Genomic DNA, 22716 nt, shown 5'->3' on the forward strand with positions numbered 1-22716 from the left:
GAGATTTTAGAAGAGTGCAAAGTGGGATGTTTGCATTTAAGATGGGAGGCTCAGATGTCTTGTGGATTATTTTGAGCTGCTGCTGTGTTAACAGAGAATTGATTTGTCTCTCACCCTCCCCAGGGGAATCTAGCAGTTCTTCTATTATGACCAAAAATCAAATGGGCCAGTCTTCTCCTTTCCTCCTACCCCTTCCATCTCCCTCCCACAAGACCTGTCAGCACTAGTTTCCTTGTGATCTTGATCAAACCAGTACTCCTTTTTCTTCCTCCCAACTTTCCTGTCTACTTGTCCAAAAGCTTGAGGATCCTCAAATAACCCCAGCCAGAAAGCTCTACAGGCTTTCATTAAATGATGCCAAGCAATGAGGTATTTTGTTACCACTTGCTTTGTCCCTTGTCAAAGTGATCCCTTTGGGGATACCAACCTTGATTCCAATTAAATGTGGAAAAGCAACTCAAGACTTTTTTTTAAAGACAGAAGGCCATATATTTCTGGTAAAACTAGGCTTCCTCTTGCAAACTGCTTTCTTTTCCTCTGCCCCAACTGGGCTGCTAAATCCTTGAGAACTAGCCTCTCTTAGAATGGCACCAATTTCATTAAGAAGCAAATGTCCAGAGTTTCTTACCTACACATCTTACACTTTGCATTGCCTCTTTTCCTTTAAAAGGTCAGTGATTAATAGAGGTGAATAAGATACCCACTGGTGGCACTGCCAACTTGGGGAGAGGGGGCCAGGAGCTGCATTTGGGCTTCTAGAATAACTGGAACCAGCATACCACTTCAGATTCCTATGCCCACAAATACTTGAATGGCGAGTGAGTGCTTGTTCCTGGGTGGCTGCAGAGCCTTCTGAGCCCCCACCCCCATCCCTGCCTCAAAGGACCAAGGATTTATCTGTAGATCCTACCAGGAGACAATAGGGGGGAGGGGGTTGCAATCCGCTTGTTTGGAAAGCCTAGAGGCACTTTGAAGAAAAAAAAAAAGTCATCGTAGAATTCGGATTTACCTCAGCTTCCTGAGCCCAACCCCAGACTGGGGTCTAGGTCCTCAGGCTACCTACCCCTTTCCTCCCAGCACACACCACCCCACAGACCCCCTACTTGGCGGCTTCCCTCCTGTGATTCAACACTGGAAATTCTTGAGCCTAGGTAGAATGGCACTTTGGAAATGTGCTGGAGACTGCAGCCAGTCTTGGAGCCACCAGGGTCTCTAGCATTCAGATGTGGTCCGCAGGTCTCTGGATGGAAGTGCACTAGGGGGTGGGAGTGGTGGAGTTGTCCGGTGACTCCACCCTCTTTCTCTGTGCATGAATTGACGGGGGTGGATAGGACTTACATTTATACGGCCTTCCCTACCTTTACTTCTTTAGCAAATATTTGCCAAGCACCCACACTGTGCCAGGCCTCTCCCTGGGTGTGGGGGAGGAGACTGAGGGCTGGGATCGAAGGCCATTCACCTTCTCCCAGCACTTCCTCCTCCTCTAACCTCCTTTTCTGTTCTCTGCAAACAGACCTTGTCTCTGGTCCTGTCTTCCTCTCAGCACCTACTTCAAGCTCCCTCCTCATCCCAATTTCCTCCACCTCTTTGCTCAGGTTCCCTTTCAGGATTGACCTGGGTTCCTTCCCAGACCCACCTCTTTATCCAGCTGAGATCCTAAGGCTCAGCTCTTTCCAACCAGAGCAGCTTAGCCACCAATCACCTCACCTCTCTGGCAAGGCTCACCTCCACCCCAGGCAGAGGAGCAGAGCAGGCCCAATGAGGGGAGAAACACAGACTTTATTGAAATGAGGTAGCTGGAGGTACAGACAGAACCCAACTTGCTTGGGGATAGGTTTCCAGAAGCTTGAGTGGTGCCTCTGTTGTCCCAGATATTTGGAGAAATGTTTGCTGCTCCTAAGAGCTATTACAACACCTGGCCCTTCTTGGGCTGCCCCAGGCATAAGAGTAGGCATGGGAGGAAGGTCCTGGCTTATCCAGGTGGCAATAAATAAGGGAAGAACTCATGGGGAGCATGCCTGTGCCTTCCTGATTAAGGCTGGCTGCAGTCAGGTCTTCCAGAAGTCTCCAGAGAGCCAAGTTCTTAAATACTTTGGTGGCCTGGAGAGGAGGTTGTTGGTAGGAGGAAGCAGGTGTCAGAAACCAACCTCTTGAGGTTGCTTTAGTGCAATATAAATGTGCTGGGAGGGGGTTAATGAGGCTAGATGGGAGGATTTTTGGTCTGTCACAAGGCAGCTCGTGCTAAGGTCTGTGGTGACTGGAAAGATTCAGCGTTGGGAATATGCCTGCACCCAAATAACACCATCCCACTCCCACTCCAGAAACTTCAAGGCCTCCTGTGTCTGCAGGGCCTGGAAAGGAGAGTGAGGGTAAAGGAGAGTGATGGTGGGCAGGTGTGAGGAGGTGTCCTCCAGGCTCAAAGGCACTGAACTAAACCCAAGTCGGAAGGGAAAGGTCAATCAGTGAGGGTGAGGTGTGGTTTGCTCCTGCCCCCACCCAGTTTCCAGGTCAAAGATGAAAGGAGGCCTTTCCCTGGCAAGTTCCACGTCCCAGGCCCAGGTCCTGGGCCACAAGCAACCTCCTTAGACCTGAAAGAAGTGTTTCCCCAGTCCTCCCAGAGGCAGCTTTGGCAGAGCCCAGGGCTGGGGAGAGCAGAAGAGGGCTGGACTGGGGTGCACCGATGAGGGTGCCCAGGAGCCCAGTGGGTTGGGAGGTTTAGTTTAGTTCAAGAGGTGACGGAGCTCGGCGAGGCTTCCGGGGAGGTGCACGTCGATTGATCCGAGGTGTCTCCAGCTCCCTCCTTTGGACAGCCTGGAGGAGCTGGGGGTGCCCGGGCTCCCTCGCGCTCTCGCTTCTTCTGTTTCATGCGCCGGTTCTGGAACCAAATCTTGACCTGCGTCTCGTTGAGTTCCAAGGTGGCAGCAATCTCCACCCTGCGTGCACGGCTCAGGTACTTGTTGAAATGGAACTCCTTCTCTAGCTCGGTCAGCTGCCTCGTGGTGAAATTGGTGCGGAGGCCGCCGGGCGGGCCCAAACCCAACTCCGACACCTTGGCTAGGGGCGGGGCGGGGCGGGAGAAGGACCTCGTCAGTTCTCTTACCTTATTTGCCTCCCCACCTCTCCTCCCCGACGGGCACTGCACTCCTATTCACCGCTCTGTACAACTGGAGTTCTCAAAGTTCCCACGGATCACCAACCCCCCTCCCTCTAGCTGGCGATCTCCAGCTCCAGAGCTCAAGTGGCCTTGGGTAGCTGGCGCGCTTACCTGCCTCTCACTGGGAAGACAGAGCGTGCCCAGCCCGGGTCTAGGACGCGTCAGGCCCTGCGCCCGCAGCATGACTGTGCACCCGGAGAGCCCGGGCCCAAGCCCTACCTGTCTTGGGTGGATTCCTCTTAACCTTCATCCAGTCGAAGGTCCGAGCCGTGGGGGTGCTGGGTTCTGACGGGCAGGGTGTTTCCTTGTCCTCCGGGAGGAGATCAGCAAAGACCGGTGTAAAAGTTGCGCTCTGCTCACTCGCGTAAGGGGCTTGCGTCTGAGGATACGACCCTGTGCCTGCTCCACCGGTTCCATAGCCTTCCATCAAAACCCCTAGCTGAGCCCCGTAGCCTGAAGGATGAAAATAGCCTCCATCTTCCGGTTGGCCCAGAGGGTAGTATTGAGAAGGCCCATAACTGGGGTTGCAGGCTGCTGGGGCGTAGCCTGAGGGCCCGGAGCCAGGGAAAGGTAGTACCCCCAGAGCTGAAGACGGCTGCTGGACTGGATAGCCCGAGTTGTGCTGGAGAGCCGGGCTGGGCAGCCCCCCACCATAGCGCGTCTCCCCAGTATAGCTGTCAACAACCGGAGCCGAGCTGGTGGGGAAGGAGGTAGGGGTGCTGTGGGTGCTGTAGGCGTTGGGTCCACCACGATTACAGAGTGGGTACTCTAAGAAAGAGTTCATCCTATTATAGTCCATGCGTGGAGGCCACGGGAGGGTCCGCACGTTTGGGGGAGACACCCTCTTGCCCTACAACCTTTCGGCAGTATGTCACAGCGCTGAGGCTTGCATCCATGGCCTGGTCCAGGCAAGCTGGGCCGGGGCTCCCCTACGAAGGGGGTAGGGAATGGGGGTGGAGGGGCGCATGTGATCTCTCCCAGGCCAATGGGCGCGATGGGCCAGAGTTTGGCAGTCCCAGCTCCCATCCATCACCCCCCAAGCATTAGCATGACAAAGACACTTCAATCACCCTCAGCCCATCCATCTGAGAGCGACATGGAAGCGTCAAAAACATCTTTCTTCAAAGACTTTTGGAAAGAAGGAACCAGAGGGAGGGGGGGGAAAGTTAGAGGAATATTCAAGTCATTCCTAGCCTCCCAACCCCCAAGGCCTTCAATGGGTTCCTGGGTTATTAGATTTGGACAAATTTAACTCAGCTGCTCCTCACTCTGCACACACACACACCCCAAAGCCTCCCCCAACCCCAAGACTGCAGATCTATGTAGGGAATCCAGCTTCCTTACTTTGCCCACTGCTCCCACTTCCAGTTTCTTTTGGAGTGAAGAGCTAGGACAGCAGGGTGAGGTATGCTATCTTGGGCCAAATGGATAACTGTGAAGGAAGAGGGTGAAAAACACCCAAGAGTGTGAAACGGGGTCTAGAGTCTAAAGGAAGAATCAATAGAATGAATGGGAAACAGACTTTTCAGGGAGCAGAATAGACATGGGAGGAGATGAGAAACGCCCCATTTCTCTCTCCAGCTCTCTGAGTAAATGCTCTCTCCTCATTCACGCTTCCATTGCTCTCCCTCAGCCTCTCTTTATATTCTCTCTGTCTCAATCCATCTCTCTGTTCGTCCATCTCTCTCCATATTTATATTCGTTCCCTACCTATCCATCAATTCATCTCTCTAGATATATTTATCCTCTCTCTAGCCATCCATAGCTGTAGCTGGCTCACTCACTCAGACTCAAATAACTCCCTATGTCTCTCCAGAGAGTCACAATGAGCACAAAGCTAGGTGATGTTTGCAGGTAGAGAGGAGGGAATATTTTATTCTTTTGTTGTTGTTGCTGCTGAAGCATTTAAAAGTAGTGTAACTCTTGCATTCTTCTGGCTCCCTCCTATCCCTTTCTCTTTCACCACTCTGTATTTTTCCTTCACCTTAAGCCTCAAACCCCAAACTTCAAGTCCATTACATCTTAAAGAATTCTTGGATTTATGGCCTGGGAGGCGGCACTGTGGAAAAAGCACTGGACTCTCAGGCATGAGGTCCTGAGTTTGATCCCTGGCAGCACATGTACCAGAGTGATGTCTGGTTCTTCCTCTCTCTTCTGCTTTTCTAATAAATAAGCAAAAATCTTAAAGAAAAAAAAGGGGGGACCTGGGTGGGCTGTAGTGCAGTGGGTTAAATGCACCTGGGGCAAAGCAGAAGGACCGGCCAGTGTAAGGATTTAGGTTCAAGCCCCCACTCCCCACCTGCAGGGGGTGGGGTTCACTTCATGGGCAGTGAAGCAAGTCTGCCGGTATCTATCTTTCTCTCTTCCTCTCTGTCCTCCCCTCCTCTCTCGATTTCTTTCTGTCCTATCCAACAACAATAACAGCAATAATAACAACGGTAAACAACAAGGGCAACAAAAGGGAAAAAAATAGCCTCCAGGAGCAGTGGATTAGTAGTGCAGGCACCAAGCCCCAGCAATAACCCTGGAGGGGAAAAAAAAAAAAACCTCAGCTTTTCAATGGGTTTTCTAGAATAGATTCAGAGAATTTTCTCTAAATTGAGAGATCTGGTGAAGAGGTCCTAAGGCTCCCTGTGTGTCTGTTGGGGTTAGGGTAGAAGGAGGACAGGGTACAAAATGTGCTTCCTTCATTCTCTTCAGACAGGGGTGGGACTGGAAGAGACTCTTTAGGTAGATCCCATTGATTCTCCTCCTCCAGACTCTTAGAACAAGAGTTTGCTGCAACCCAACACCCACACTCATTTGTAACCTGTCAGGATGTCTGCCTGGCTGCAGGCCTGGAGCTGGGGCTAGGGCAAGTCCAGGAGGGCAAGAGTTCAGGGAGGGATCTCTGTAAACAATTGAGCTCATCAAAGGAAGAGGAAGCAGGTGGGATAGGTCCACATAGGACCTTGGTAACTTTACAGGTTTCCCCATCCCCAAAAAAGGTGGAAGTGAGGTCTCATCCCTCTACAAGGAACTCCAAAGTTGTCCCTCTCAGTGTCTGTGTCTGTCTCTCCACCTATATGTCTCACATTCATTTTGCCTCTCCTCTGTGGGAATCTTTCCTGCTTTCTGCCTCTTATTACCAGAATCACATGTCTTTCTCTTCTCTTGAAAATGGTGAGCCTTACTTAGCTTCCAACTATGAAAGAGCTCACAGCATTTCACAGGACCCCTGCCCCTTTCTCTTCTCATGTGTACTGACTGTCTTCAGACCCTTTTTCAGCCTAGGATAAATTGGGGGGAGGGGGACCAGCTGGTAACTTCTTTAAGAGAGATGTAATGGGGGAGGGTAAGAGAATGTTCACTGCCAAAGGGATGAGGGCAAACAAAGGAAAGGAGAATGGGGGGAGGGGGCAGCTGGAATGGCCTGCAGGAGGACTGAAGAGAAGAGGAATGTTGAGGTGAGAACAGTGTAGCTTTTTCCATTGTCCCTTTTTGGAATTGCAGATGCTTCCAACTTTTTCATCTTGTTTTTTCATTTTTTTTAAAGATTTTATTTGTTTCTGAGAAAGATAAGAGGAGAGAGAAAGAACCAGACATCCCTCTGGCAAATGTGCTGCCAGGGATCAAACTTGGGACCTCATGCTTGAGAGTCCAAAGCTGTATCACTGCACCACCTCCCGGACCACTCCATCTTGTTTTTAAGGTAGATAATCTACCTTAGAAACCATTGGAGAAGAAGGCTGTAGAGATTAGAATGTCTCCTCTGACCCCACATCTAAGCTAAGCTCTATAGCTGACCTAGCTGCCATACTTCTTTTGTTTGTCTCCCCCTCCCCCCAGCACTGCTCAGCTTTGGTTTATGGTGGTGCTGGGGATTGAACCTGGGGCTTTTGGTGCCTCAGACATGATTCTCCTTTTGTATAACCATTATGCTGTCCCTGCAGCTCTTACTGCCCTGCTTCTGAGAGACTTGAGATGTCTTTATTCTCTGCCTTCCCCTCAACTCAGGGAGCACCTAATTTATATCAATTTTGCCTTTCTGATTAAGGGAATAAATTGGGATCTATAGGAGAAAGTAAATTCAATAGGCTTAATGAAAGATCAGAAATGTAGGAGTTGGGGAAATTCATTCCCCCAGTAACAGCCATTAAATAGCTTATTATTAATGGCAATTAGTATTAATATTACTGGTGGAGTAAGTTATAGTGTCAATTACCGTGCTTGCTTCAGCCTCAGCTCTCCAAATTCACTATGCTCTCCAATTCATCCCTAAGTCTTGCTGCTTTCCCTCAAAATTCCTCCTGACTCTCCCAACCTCAACAGAATGAACTCAGAGAAAAAGCAAATTGACTCCATAGCTTCCCAAGTCTGAAAGAAAGAAAGAAAAGAAAAGAAAAGAAAAGAACCTCTGGCCTAAAGAGTAGGAAATCTGTAGCACCTAGTTGCCTTGCTAAACCCATAGCTGAGAGTATGAAAAAACAATGAATAGCAATCTATATCTGGATCTATGAGTGAGGGCCAGGTGGTGGTCAGGTGGTGGTGCACCTGGTGGAGCACACATGTTACAATGCACAAGGACCTGGGTTCAAGCCCCTAGTCCCCACTTGAAGGGGAAAGCTTCATGAGTAGTGAAGCAGGGCTGCAGGTGTCTCTCTGTCTCTCTCCCTCTCTATCTTCCCATTCCTCTCAATTTCTGTCATCTCTATCCAATAAATAAAGATAATTTAAAAATTTTAAATAATCTATGTGCTATAGGATTTTTTTCTCAACAACTTAGGTTCACCAGTGAAGGTCTAGGTGGGCCCAACACTTAAAAGAAATAAAGTTGATTTCCTCTTAGGAGAGCATAGGCACATTTAGAACTGACATTATCTTTGAGAGGTAAGTGTCCTTATCATACTGAAGAATCAGGCAGGTAGACCATTATAACCAGAATAGAGATGTATTAGAAGTTTATACCTGATTCTGGTCTTATCTGTGGAGGATGTTACTTCAGCAGGAGGTCAGCAGGAGTATTCTGAGTAATACCTTCATGAGATGCCTATGTGTCTCTTTTCTCTCTACCTATTCTCACTGCACATCCTGAAGGCCAAGACCAAGTCAAAGGTTAGAACTTAAGACTTAAAAGGATGGGGGCCTGGGGAGGTGACACAGTGAATAGGACACTGTCAGGGAATGCTTCTCTCTCTCTCTCTCTCTCTCTCTCTGTCTCTGTCTCAGTAATAAATAGAGATGGTTTCTTAGAGAAGACATAATTTGAATCCAGTGGTATTTATTTTAGTACAAACTTATTAAATCATCTTGAATTTGGCTGAGAACTGTAGTCTGTGGGTAGTGTAAACTGTAATGAAAGACCACTAGTTTGGGAGGTCAGAATACTGGAGTCCTCATCCCAGCCTCACCACTTCTTAGCATTGTGACTTGGATAAGTTTCTTAGCCTTTCTGATTCTCAGTCTCAGAAAAAAATAAAATAAAATAATTTATTTTACTGCATTCATTTACAACTTTTTAGTAAGATTAAACAAGTAAACGTGAACCATGGAATGCTATACATGCACATGCTGAAATAGTACAAGTCAGTTTTCTGCTTCTTTATATTTTATTTATATATTTACTGGATAGAGACAGAGAGAAATTGAGAGGAGAGAGAGAGACTTGTAGCACGGCTCCACCACATTTGAAGCTTCCCCTTGCAGATGGAATCTTGAACCCAGGTCCTTTCTTTTTTTTTTCTTTTAATTTTTATTTATTTAATAGAGACACCCAGAAATCAAGAGTAGTGGAGAGATAGAGAGGGAAAGAAACAGAAAGACGCCTGTAGCCCTGCTTCACCATTCACAAGCCTTCCCCCCTGCAGGTGGGGACCAGGGCCTTGAACCCAGGTCCTTGTGCACGGTAACATATGTGCTCAACCAGGTACATCATCACTCAATCTCGTCTTCTGTTTTTAAATATAACTAGCATATTAAAATGTGGAGATATGTTATCAGAGAATAACCTATGTACTATGTTTTATATAACATATCACCACTTATTATATGATAAGTACTTTATCATATGCAAATTTCAGTGAGAACTGAAAAGATTATCTATGCCAATCTTAGATTCTTCTAAGCTTAAGCATTTTTGTTTGTTTGTTTGTTTGTTTTGTTTTTTTACCAGAGCACTGTTCAAATATGGCTTAGGGGCCCAGGTGGTAGCGCACCTGGTTAAGCACACACATTACAGTGCACAAGGACCTGAATTCAAGCCCCCAGTCCCAACTGCAGGGGGAAAGCTTTGCAAGTGGTAAAGCAGGGCTGCAGGTGTCTCTCTGTCTCTCTCCCTCTCTATCACCCCCTTCCCTCTTGATTTCTGGCTGTCTCTATCCAATAAATAAATAAAGATAACAAACAAAATTTAAAAAAAATATATGGCTTATGATGGTGTGGGGGATTGAACCTGGGACTTGACAGAGCCTCAGGCATGAGAGTTTGTTTGCATAGTCACTATGCTATCTACCCCCACTGGTATTTTTTTTAATATTTATTTATTTACTTTCTTTTTATTGTTGTTATAGTTATTATTGTTGTTGTTATTAATGTCCTCGGTCGATGGGACAGAAAGAAATGGAGAGAGGAGGGGAAGACAAAGAGGGAGAGGGAAAGATAGGCACCTGCAGACATGCTTCACCACTTGTGAAATGATTCCCCTGCAAGTGGGGAGCCAGGGGCTCAAACCGGGATACTTACTGCACTTTGCGCCATGTGCGCTTATATTTATTCACTTTTGTTGCCTTATTTTATTGTTGTAGTTATTATTTTTTAATTTTTTAATATTTATTTATCCCCTTGTTGCCCTTGTTTTATTGTTGTAGTTATTATTGTTGTTATTGATGTCGTTGTTATTGGATAGGACAGAGAGAAATGGAAAGAGGAGAGGAAGACAGAGAAGGGGAGAGAAAGATAGACACCTGCAGACCTGCTTGAACGCTTGTGAAGTGACTCCCCTGCAGGTGGGGAGCTGGGGGCTCAAACCCAGATCCTTATGTCAGTCCTTGGGCTTCGTGCCACGTGCACTTAGCCCTCTGTGCTACCAACTGACTCCCTTATTATTACTTTTTATCTTTTTACATTTATTTATTTTCCCTTTTGTTGCCCTTGTTTTATTTTTGTAGTTATTATTTTTTTAACACTTTTTTTTTTTTTACCAGAGCACTGCACAGCTCTGGCTTATGGCGGTGTGGGGGATTGAACCTGGGACTTGAGAGCCTCAAGCATGAAAGTCTCTTTGCATAGCCATTATGCTATACCCCCCACCCTGTAGTTATTGTTGTTATTGATGTCGTTGTTATTAGATAGGACAGAGAGAAATGGAGAGAGGAGGGGAAGACAGAGAGGGAGAGAGAAAGACAGACACCTGCAGATCTGATTCACTGCTTGTGAAGCCACTCTCTTGCAGGTGGGGAGCCGGGGGCTCCAACCAGGATCTTTAAGCCAGTCCTTGCACTTTGTGCCACGTGTGCTTAACCCACTGCAATACCTGCGTTTAACCCACTAAGCTACCGCCCGACTCCCATTTTTCTGTTTTGTTTTTAACTAAAACCTAGTATATGTCTATTTAAAAGATATGCAAATTAGGCTCAAAAGCATGAGATTCTGAACTTGATCCTTTGTACAAAATGTAGCAAAGTGATGGTTTGGTTCTCTCGTATCTCCTTCATCAATAATTAAATCTGTTAAAATTATTGATTGATTGGTTGATTGGTTGGTTGGTTGGTTGGTTGGTGATTAAAGACAGAGAAACTGAGAGGGCAGAAAGGAGAGAGAGAGACCTGCAGCATTACTTCACTGCTCTTGAAGCAACTTTTCTCCCTGCAGGTAAGGACTAGGGGCTTGAACCCAGGTCCTTGAGCATTGTAGCATGTGCACTCAATCAAGTGTACCACCACCCAGCCCCAATAAATTGTTTTAACCCAATGATTAAAGTTGAAGGAGAGGAGCCAGGCAGTGGCACAACTGATTAAGCGCCAACATTATAGCTCACAAGGACCCAGGTTCACGCCCCCAGTCACCACCTGCAGGGTAAAAACCTCATGAGTGGTGAAGCAGGGCTGCAGGTGTCTCTCTGTTTCTTTCCCTATGCTCCTCTCCCCTCTCAATTTCTCTGTCTCTATCCAATAATAAACAAATAAATAAATAATATTTAAATGGTCTGGATGGTGGTGCAACAGGTTAACACACCTACGTAGTACGAAGCCCAAGGACCTGTACAAGGATCCCAGTTTGAGCCCCCAGTTCCTCACCTGTACAGGGCTTGTTTCACAAGTGGTGAAGCAGGTCTGCAGGTGTCTCTCTAACCGTCTCCCTCTCTATCTCCACCTCCTCTCTCAGTTTCTTTCTGTCCTATCCAAAAAATTGAAAAAATGGACACAGAAGCAGTGGATCCGTAATGAAGGCACCAAGCCACAGCGATAACCCTGAAGGCAAAAAAGAAAATAAAAACAGAAAGGTGTGAGGTTGAGCACTTATGAGAAACTCATAATCTTAAAAATATTTTGGGGAGTCGGTTGGTAGCACAGCGGATTAAGCGCACGTGGCGTAAAGCACAAGGACAAGCATAAGGATCCCCATTCGAGTCCCGGCTCCTTACCTGTAGGGGAGTCGCTTCACAAGCAGTGAAGCAGGTCTGCAGGTGTCTCTCTCTCTCTCTCCTCCTCTCTATCTTCCCCATCTCTCTCCATTTCTCTCTGTCTTATCTAACAATGACGACATCGATAATAACAATAATAACTACAACAACAATAAAAAATCAAGGGCAACAAAAGAGAAAATAAATAAATTTTAACAAAAAACAATAAATCTTTAAAGAAGAAGAAAAAAGGAAAGGCCCTGTCCTCAGTGATACGTACTAAACATGAATTCTATGATCTTAGAGATCATAAATCAATACGATGTAAATGTTTCCTTAGGGTGAAAAATAAACCAGTGTTGGGATCTTTCTAAAAGGAAATGTTAGTGGCATAAAGAACTGAAATAATTCTCAACTTAACTGAATTTATTCAAACACAGTTTTAGCCAAAATGTTCACTTTGGAAACCTTACTGAAAAGTAAGTGCGTTGAGCTGATATCTGAATAATTGACCAGACAAGTTTTTCTGTTGTGGTTTTTAGGAGACTCTTTTTTTTTTTTTTTTTTAATTTATTCCCTTTTGTTGCCCTTGTTGTTTTATTGTTGTAGTTAGTATTGTTGTTAATGATGATGTCGTCATTTTTGGATAGAACAGAGAGAAATGGAGAGAGGAGGGGAAGACAGAGAGGGGGAGAGAAAGAGAGACACCTGCAGACCTGCTTCACTGCTTGTAAAGTGACTCCCCTGCAGGTGGGGAGCCAGGGCTCAAACCAGGATCCTACCAATAACCCTGGAGGCAAAAAAAAAGAGAGAAGAAAAAAAAAAAGAAGAGAAAAGAAAAGAAAAAGAAGAAGAAACTATATCCACAACCTTGGGAGAACTATTTTATCTTACAATGGAAGGACTGGGGATCCAGAACTCTGGTGGTGGGAACAGTGCAAAATTACGTCCCTGTTATCTTGTAATTCTGTAAATTAATATTAAATAACTAATAAAAATTTTAAAAGAGGGTGGGGTAGATAGCATAATGGTTATGCAAAAAGACTCTCATGCCTGAGGCTCTAAAGTCCCAGGTTCAGTTCCCTACACCCTCATAAGCCAGAGCTGAGCAATGCTCTGGGAAGAAAAAAAAAAAAAAAGATACTGAACTTCTCCTTCACACTTAGTGTGGTGGCATGAACTGGATGAGAGTGAGAGGAATAGGAAGGCACTGGGGGAGGGGAGGTCAGTGCAATATAGATAGGATGATGTGGTTACCTTTTGCAAACTGAAGTCATGTGCTTAACTAGCACAATATCTGGAAGATGTGCTCAGTGGATGTGACCATGGAGTACTAGTCAGACTTGAACAGAAGTGGACAGTGAGATTTATCAGAATTGTTTAAGGAGACCCAGAACTTGTGTCTATGCTCCAATGCCCCAGAACCAGAAAAACTCTAAGAAAAGGATTTTATTCATTTTATTCATTTCAAGAGACTTTGTGTAGAGGAGATTCAGAGAGAAAGACACAGAGATAAAGATAGAACTCTGTTCAGTTCTGGCTTGGGGTAGTATCTGGGACTGAACCTGGGATCTTAGAGACTCAAACATGAAAGCATTTTTCATAAACACTCTGCTGTCTCTCCAGCCCTAGAAAAACTCAAAATCTCATACATTATGTCAAAAAAAAAATGGGGAGTCTTTTTGAAAGAAAAAAAAATCCTATTCTCTTTTAAACTAATAAGTATAATCAAATGTTAGGGACAGTGACAGAGGATGAAAGTCAGAGGAAACTTTGATTAGAACATGTCTTAATACTCATAATTATCAAAAAACTTGGCTCACAGTACTTCTGTGCTTGTTGAAAGAATTCTCTCCCTAGTTATTCATTTATTTAAAAAATCATTTTATTTGGTAAATAATGGTTTACAGGACAGTTGTTGGCAAGTGGGTACAATTTCTTATGCCCCCATGAGAGATGACTGCACACCACTTCTACCACCAAGAAGACTTTCTCTACCATTGTACACTGGGTTCCCCATGCCCTCTCTACCTCTTCTCATCTCCTCTTCCCCCAGACTTCTTTGCTTTATTTCAGTATACCACATCTAGTCCAAGTGTCACCTGTATTTTTTTCCTTGTTCCTCAGGTCCCACCTATAAGTGACATCACCCAGTATTCATTTTGCCTCTGGTTTATCTCACTTAACATGAACCCTGCAAGCTCAAACCAAGATGAAGCAAAGGAGATGATTTCATCATTTTTAAGCTGAGTTGTATGCCATCTCAATATATATATCAACTTTTTTTTTTTTTTAACCAGAGCACTGTTCATCTCTGGCTTATAGTGATGGTGTGGGACTTTAGAGCCTTAGGCATGAGAAACTGTTTGCATAACCATTATGCTATCTTTCCTCCAACCCACATCAACTTTCTTAGCCCCTCATCAGTCATTGGGTATCTGGGCTGTTTCTCCCTAATGATTTAAATCATGAATAGAGAAAGCTCATCTGGATTGGGCAGGTGCACCCGGTTAAGTGCACATAGTACTAAGCACAATGACTCATGCAAGAATCCAGGTTCAAACCCCCAGTTCCCTACCTGCAGGGAGGACACTTCACAAGCGGTGAAGCAGATCTGCAAGTGTCTATCTTTCTCTCTCCCTCTCTATCTCCCCCTCCTCTCTCAATTTCTCTCTGTCCTAGCCAATATCAAAACAAAACAATGGCTACCAGGAGCAGTGGATTCATAGTACAAGCACTGAGACCCAGAGATAACCCTAGAAGAAAAACAATCAAACAAAAAACCCAGAACCCATGCCTTATTATGCATATAGCCCTGGATTCAAACTCTCACATTGCATGGGAGCACTAAAGACAATACTAGGGAGAACCCATGGATAGTGGGATGGTGCTGTGGTGACTCTGTCTTTACTCTCTGCTTCTCTCTTCCCTCCCTAAAATTGTGGAAAAAATGGAAGTTACTCACCTGTGGCATTATGTATTGAGAGGTGGTGATGTCATTCCCTGAGGCAATATGAAATAATAATAATAATAGTAATAATGATAACAATAATAATTTGACACACATTTATTGGTGTAAAGATATAATTTAAGATTTGTTTCAACAGTTCTACTAGATATATGGGAGATGGGTTCCTATTAAACACCACGAGTCACATGTTCTTATAAAAACATATTATACCGAGAGTCGGGTGGTAGCACAGCAGGTTAAGTGTACGTGGCGCAAAAACCGGCGCAAGGACCCGGGTTAGAGCCCCCAGCTCCCCATCTGCAGGGGAGTCGCTTCACAGGCAGTGAAGCAAGTCTGCAGATGCCTATCTTACTCTCCCCCTCTCTGCCTTCCCCTCTTCTCTCCATTTCTCTCTGTCTTATCCAACAATGACAGCACCAATAATAACTACAACAATAAAACAACAAGGGCAACAAAAGGAATAAATAAATAAATATACTATACCAATACCCAGGGAAGTGGTGCAATGGGAATGGTCCTGAATTCCATTCCCTGTGCTGCATGTACCAGAATGATACTCTTGTTCTTTCTTGCTTTCTCTCTCTTTTTATCATGAATAAATCTTTATGAAAAAAACATATAACACCAGCCATAATAAGTATTTAATTCACTGTTTTTGAAGAGCAACAAATATAATTCTGACATATATTGATGCAGAATATTACATTTACTTCTCTCATTTACAATGAAGGAATGGAGGTCCAGAAAGGCGAAGGAACTTGCCCAGGCATCAGCTAATTGTTAATGACTCAGGGTTATCATGATTGCAAATAATTTCTCAATCTAATGGTCCTTTGCTTTCACCATAATATTAATGAGGCATTCTTTTTAAAAGAATGACTCTCCAAGAGCAGGGCAGAAGCTTTCTGGACTGTATTGAAACCTTCCCATTCCAAGGAAAGCCAATTTATAACTAGTCTATGCTATGGAGCACTCACAGTCCTGACCCAAGAGGAGTCTTGTCCCAGTCAAGATGAGATAAGTGGTATAGCTTCTTGGCACTAACCTGCCATCAATGGGAGGTCTGCTGCCTTGTCTGGGAGTCACCCCTTTCTCCTTCCTCTTGTAGGGAAACTCAGGCTAAAGAAAATGACTCCAAAGTGGGGGTGATAGAATAATGGTCATACAAACAGACTTTCATGCCTGAGGCTCTAAGGTCACAAATTCAATCCTCTATACCACTAAAACCAGAGCTGTGCAGTGCTCTTGAAAAAGGAAAAGACACAAAACACAAGGACCGGCATGAGGATCCCTGTTTGAGCCCCCCCCCCCCCCCCCGGCTCCCCCCCCTGCAGGGGAGTCACTTCACAGGGACAGGTCTGTAGGTGTCTATCTTTCTCTCCCACTCTCTGTCTTCCCGTCCTCTCTCCATTTCTCTCTGTCCTATCCAACGACGACGACATCAATAACAATAATAACCATGACAATAAAACAGCAAGGGCAACAAAAGGGAAAATAAATAAATATTTTTTTAAAATTATCAAAAAAAAAAAAAAGAAAAAGGAAAAGAAGAGAAAATGGCTCCAATAATGAAACAAGAAAAGAGCTAATATGGAACATAAACATTCAAAATCTTAATACTTTATGGAACCCAAAACAACAGATGTTCCTTTAAGTTGAAAAGGAGTGGGAAAATTGAAAACAAGAATCATTTCCTCCTGGAAATGCATCACCTCTTTGTATTGCTATGGTAGCATGATGAATTTTGTCAATATGGGAAAGGAGACAGGGGCTACACATTGCCTATGAAGAGTTCCAACTCCTCTCTAGTAATCAAGAGAGGGAAATGTTGTGCTAGACCACTTGGTATCCTGGATTAAGAGTTTCTTATGTCTGGGATACACAAACTACCTGGATCCAAACAAATAAATTGAGTCTTTGAATTGGCCCGCGTGGCTTCCCATTCACTTTGGTAGGAAGAATCAGTAGTGATGCAGTCGCAGGCAGCAATTAATATTCCCAGGTCTTTGGGCCATTGCTATGTATGGGAGAGAACTGAAAGGCAGCGGCCAGGCATATTGGCTCAAAGGAATCAAACGTGGAAGGAGGGAAGGCAGGAAGCAAGATGACATTATGATCTATAATAGTACTTCTCAAAATGTAATGTGCATATTGCTAATTTGAGGTTTGGGGGACTGGGCAGTGGCGCACCCAGTTAAGCCCAAGGACCTGTGCAAGGATCTGGGTTTGAGCCCCTGGCTCCCCACCTGCAGTGGGGATGCTTCAAAAGCAGTAAAGCAAGTCTGCAGGTGTCTATCTTTCTTCCTCTCTACCTCCCCGCCCCTCACAATTTCTCTCTATCCTATCCTGGGGGTGGGGGGGATGGCCACCAGGAGCATTGGATTCCTAGTGCTACCACCAAGCCCCAGTGATAACCCTGGAGGCAGAGAGAGACAGATTGATTTTGAATAACTAGAGAGATGGTTCAACTGGTACAGTATTGAGTTTGTATGCCTGAGGCTCCTGGTTCAATTACCAGTACCACTGTACCAGAACGTACTCTAGATTTTTTCTCTCTCCTTGTCTCTATCTCATGTGAATCAATAAAATAATTATTTTTTATTTAAGTTGAGATTTTGATTAGTAGAACTGGAATGGGCATTTCTAACTAGCTCACAGGTAGTATTGATGCTGGTACATGGAGAACTGAGACTGACATTTCAGGGACCCCTGAATATTGAAGACCAAGGCTTGATCCCATTATGTGAATTCTCTCCAGCAGAGTAGATCCTGAATTTTTGTCCTCAGTTAAGAATGTTCTCCTTTTGACCAAAATAAGCTAAAAGATGGGCAATTAGGAAGAGTCTTCTTGTATTCTTGATCTTTGTAACAACCTGCTATAGCTGAAAGAACATTTTTAATTAGACCAGATTATCTAGTTTGATTGTCCATAGAAATAAAAAATCCCAGCTGAAATGTGTTTCATCTTTTTACTGTAGATATGGCTGTGTGCTATGATTTTTTAAGATGTTAAGCACCGCCTATGGGCATATTTTATGGAGAAATAAATATACAGTTCAATGAGATGTATAGTGTGGTTTTAATATATTATATATTCATTTATTTATGGGGAAAATAAACACATGAGCCAATAAGCTGTGTATTATTACTTTAATATACTGGATTTATTTCATACCTATATATTTTATGAGGGAAAATAAACTAATAAGATACATGGTATTATTATAATAACACATTTAATTGTTCTATATTAACTTATTTATGAAAGAAGTAAGTGCAATCTAACATGACACAGGATTATTTAATGCAGGAGATGAATTTTATGTTAACACAGTTTAAGGGATTAAATTCCAGCTGAATAAGATTGTGTATTTCCCACACTGAGGAGGCAGCTAAAAAAAATTGAGGGGTCTGTCTAGTTCTATATGTCACGACCTACATTGGTTCCTAGGTTGTCCTGACAGTTGTTGCCTTTCAGTGTATGGTGCTCCTACTCCCAGTCCTGCTGGTTCAGGGGAAAGTCTGGGAGGCCCAGGAAATAAACAGCTTTTAGAGAATGGCAGCATCTGCTGGGGAAGTTGGCCTGTGGTGTCTGTTTCTTAGCCGGAGAAATATTAAATAAACCTAAGGAGGATGGATGACTTTCCAGGGCCCTTTAAATCTTTCCGTTCCCTGGAACAAACCAGGAAGCAGATGGAGGTGATTGATCCTTGCTTCCCACTCTCAGCCGGGCTTGCTAGGAGCTGGGCAAGGTGCTGTGGGGGAAAGGAGAGTGTAGTGGTGGCAAATGAAGTTGTTGGCACAGACAGGTAGTTCTGCATTTGGAGGAAGCTCTGGCCGGGCTGCAAATCCCAGCAGGAAGGATCAAAAGCCAGACTCCCTCAGGGCGGCCCAGGGGCCTGCAGACCCCCCCCCCCTTCCCAGCCAGTGCCTGGGGGCCCCTGTCCTGCCCGAGTCCACAGCCATCTGCTGGGCTGCTTCTTCAAAATGAAACAAACCAAAACTAACTAACTAACTAACTAACTAACTAACTAACTAACTAAATAAATAAATAAATAAATAAATAAATAAATAAATAAATAAATGGAGGCTGCCCGGCTCCCCTTCTTCAAGGGCGTGAGGGGATCAGGAGAGAAGCCGGAGGGCTGGAGCCCGGCTCCCTGCGGCGGCTGTCATGGCGGCCAGCCGCGCGGCCCAGCGCCATTTTGAGCGCCTTCCCGGCTGCCCCAGCCCCCTCCCCGCGCGCCGCCGCCCAGCGCCCGGCGCCGAGGGCCCTGTGAGTGCGGCCTGGTGTCCGCGCACCGCCGCTTCCCCTTGGACCCGGGGCCTGGTGCCCCGAAGTGCCCGACACGGCAGCCCGCAGCCCCGCAGCCCCGCAGCCCCGCAGCCCCGCAGCCCCGCAGCCCCGGGCTGTGCGTCCCGGAAAAGGCGCCCCTAACCCCCACCCGGCTTGGGACCCCAAGACAGGAGCGTGGGAATCCCCAGGACCCTTCCCAGTTCAGCTACAGCTTTGCGCCCGGCCGCCACTAAGAAGCCTGTCCTCAGCCTTCGCGCCTGCACCCTGTCCCTTCACCCTTTCACCCTCCACCCGGGACTCCACCACTGAGTCAAAAGCCATCTATGAGGGGGTGTGGGCTTGAGCTAGCGCCCAGTGACCCCACACCCCCTCCACTCAGCGCTGCAGGCGCAGAGGAGGCGGCTCACTTAGGGCCACTTTTGCACCACGCGGGCTTCTGTGACCCAGATGGCTGTGCCACCCCGAGGTGGCAGGACTTGACACACCTCCCTCCGGTCCTGAAGGAGCCGGACTGACCTAAGGGTGCGGGGCTGGGTCCCAACACAAACAGTCGTTTTCGTAGTATAAAGACATTTATTCAATCTATGAAAATAATGTACAATAAATATTTCCCCTTTCTCCTATTAGTAAAGAATTTTAATAAATAATCTACAGTCTAAAACACACACACACACACACATACAAAGAGGAAAATAAGTTCCTCTCGTTTGTTTTTTTTTAAAACAGACACCCCCCTCCCCAGAGTTTAATTATTCCTGAGATTTCGTTGAAAAGAATCTACCAAACGGAATTTTTCTGTGTGGTTTTAAAACTATGCCCGAGTGCCCCCTATTTCAGAGAGAAGAAAGAAAGTGGGCTAAACGTTAATTCAGTAACACCTGAATTTAGTAAAGCACATAGATATAAATCATAGACAAATCTGTGGGGGAAAGGGGATCCTCGAGTTTTCCAGCAGATGGAGGGGGAGAAGGCTACAGGGCGGGGAGGCAGAAACGGGCTAGGGAAACTGCAGGTCGATGGCACTGAGGGTACTGGTGAAAAAGTCCAGCTCTTCCTCGGAAAAGGGAATCGGGCTGTCGAGAGAGCCCCGAAGGCTGGGGGAGAGGCCCCCGGACAGCTGGAGGCAGGAGTCGGCGGCGAAGAAGTTGAGGTCCGGCAGGAAAGGCGAATCGTGCCGCTCGGGGAAAACGTCTTCCAGCAAGGGCTCGGGCACTGGTCCACTGTCCCCGCGCAGGGCGCAGCCGGGACTCGACGCGCCAGCACCCTCCGCCCGAGCGGCCGCGGGCCGGGGCCCCGAGATGCCCACGGGCCCGGGCCCCACCTCGGGCGCCAGAGCGCAGGCTTTCCGCGGCGCGCGCGAGGCGGACAGGCGGCCCGGGCTGGGCGCGAGCTCCTCGGCGGGGTCGCCGGTCTCGTCCACCGAGCCGGGGCAGGCCGGCTCCCCTTCGGGCGGCTCTCGGTGCTGAGTCTGCCGCTTGTGTTTCATGCGGCGGTTCTGGAACCAGACTTTGACCTGCCTCTCAGTGAGGTCCAGCAAGGCCGCGATCTCCACGCGGCGCGGCCGGCACAGGTACTTGTTAAAGTGGAATTCCTTCTCCAGCTCCAACAGCTGCGTGTTGGTGTAAGCCGTGCGCAGCCTGCGCGCTCCGCCGCCGCCGACCTCCGCCAGTCCCGGGCCATCTGCGGGGAAAACGGGCTGGGCGTCAAAGCGGGCCGCATCCTCCACCTACTCTCGTGCTGCTGAAATAGTCCCCCGCCATCGAGCACAAATGCAGCCCCCAGCCCCCACAAAGGCAGCTCGCTCCCACTGCTTTCCCGTTCTTCCCGGGCCTGCAAACCCAGCCGGTATCTGCCCCAGCCTGGCAGAAGCATTCAGAGAGCCGCCCACGGACCGTGCAGGGGGCGGGGAGAGGCTTCCTTTCACCCCCAGAATCTCAGAATCCCTCTCCTAAATCCTCACGATAGGACCCCCTCAATTCGACAATTTCCAACTCAACCCGAGGACAGGATTCATAAAGATTGCTAGGCACCATCTTTTTGCACTAGCTCTCAGATTCCCCCTCTTGTCTTGAGGCAGAGCTGAACCTTTTTCTGTCTCCCAGGTTCAACCCCAGCAACAATATATATTCCTATGAGCAGATAAAGGTGAAAGCTTCAATGGAATCATATTTTTCTACCTGGAGAATAAAAGAAAAAATCCTTTCCCAACCAGCCTCCAAAATTTGCCCTAGGTATGTGTGTGTGTATATGTGTGTGTGTGTGTGTGTGTGTGTGTGTACACTATGAAATAAAGTAAAATAATAAAATGTTGGCAGAGGCCAGGCCTGCACCTCAGCGGTGTATTCTGCCTCCTTTCCTGCAATCAAGGTAGGCAAGGAACCCCAACAGACTCACCACCTTTTTTCTCTCCCCATCACTCTAGCTCCCTCTCTCTGCCCCTCACCCCACCTCTTCCCTACTCACCCACCTGCAGGCGACTCGACCCCGGAGGCCGGGTCGGAGCTGGCGGCTGGCGGAGAGGTGGCGGATTGGCTGAGTTTTTTGGTGGATTTCTTCTCTCTCATCCAGGGGAACTCGGGGGGCACAGGGTTGGCGGGGAGCTGCTGAGGCGACGGCAGAGCGGGCCCATCTTCGGCTGGCTTTTGCCTCCCGGGTCTCTGAAGGGTGGAGGCGCCGGGCTGGAGACTGGGAAAGGTTTGCTCGAAAGGAGGAGGAGGAATTAATGTCGACTCCTTGATTGATGAAGTTTGAAATGTCTCCAAGACAGCGGGGAAGGAAGTCAGACACTCGGCGAGCGATGGCTGGCTGTTTATAAACCCAATCTCCCTCTCAAATTCAAAATTCATGGCTTTCAATGGTGGGGGAGGGGGCCTGTTGGGGGGCGTCAGGAGGGAGGATCTGAAGGGGCCCCCCCCTTTTGCCCCCCCCAGGTTTGTGTGATGGAACGATTTGGGGAGGGGGAGATTTCGTTTTCTCTCTCTCTTTTATTTTATTTTGCGCCTTTATAATTGTATATTGCTGATAAATACAAGCGTATGGGGACTCTCTCTATTAAACCCAGGACTCTGTCGAAATTGCAGGGAATTCATGGTCACGGGACCGGTCTTGGCCAATCACTTGTCTGGGCCTGGTAGAAAACAGAGAGCATTATTTGCTTTAATTGATTCAAAAACTCCAGAGGACTACGTCCTGGACACCAGGAGTTTCTCTCCCCACCCCCACCCCACCCCACATACTCTATCCCTACTTCTCCTCTCCCTCTTTCCTCAAAAACCTTTTCTCACTCCTTTCAGATGATGGGAGATTCTGCAAGCCCAGGAAACAAGAGACTCTAAGGGAGAAATTTTCCTCTTTCAAATGTACTTAATAGATTAAATGAATGCTACCTCTTCATAACAGCATTCTCTTCTCATGTGCCCCCAAAGAAAGCTGAGTGAGGCTCTCAGTGTGTGAGGAAGAGGTAGTAAGAAGGGATTCTACACTTCAGGAAAGGCCAGTGTTAAGGTGCAATAAAGAAGAGAAAAGATTTACAATCATGAGTATCATGATCCCCCAAACCACCCTCTCAAAAGCAACAGATAAATCTTAGAAAATCAACAGGAACTCCCAGGCTGACACAGAAATGAGATAGATGGTGAGGAGTTGTTTTGGGCCTCTGGCCTCTATAGCTGTGTGGTCTCATCTCCCTTCTCTGT

The 22716-nt window shown here is 46.6% G+C and overlaps 2 protein-coding genes across 2 annotated transcripts; both read right to left on the minus strand.

Moving 5' to 3' along the window:
- Nucleotides 1–2725: 2725 nt before the first annotated feature.
- Nucleotides 2726–3953, minus strand: HOXB1 (homeobox B1). The gene is made up of 2 exons (XM_007529991.1): nt 3374–3953; nt 2726–3054 (listed from the first exon to the last, which is right to left on the minus strand). Exons 1-2 carry the CDS (start codon nt 3951–3953, stop codon nt 2726–2728), a joined length of 909 nt encoding a protein of 302 aa, XP_007530053.1.
- A 15621-nt stretch (nt 3954–19574) lies between these two features.
- Nucleotides 19575–22176, minus strand: HOXB2 (homeobox B2). The gene is made up of 2 exons (XM_007529990.3): nt 21489–22176; nt 19575–20701 (listed from the first exon to the last, which is right to left on the minus strand). Exons 1-2 carry the CDS (start codon nt 21865–21867, stop codon nt 20019–20021), a joined length of 1062 nt encoding a protein of 353 aa, XP_007530052.1. The 5' UTR covers nt 21868–22176; the 3' UTR covers nt 19575–20018.
- Between the last annotated feature and the right edge of the window lie 540 nt (nt 22177–22716).

The sequence above is a fragment of the Erinaceus europaeus genome, chromosome 12 (genome assembly GCF_950295315.1).
Source record: "Erinaceus europaeus chromosome 12, mEriEur2.1, whole genome shotgun sequence".
In the NCBI taxonomy this organism is placed as follows: Eukaryota; Metazoa; Chordata; class Mammalia; order Eulipotyphla; family Erinaceidae; genus Erinaceus; species Erinaceus europaeus.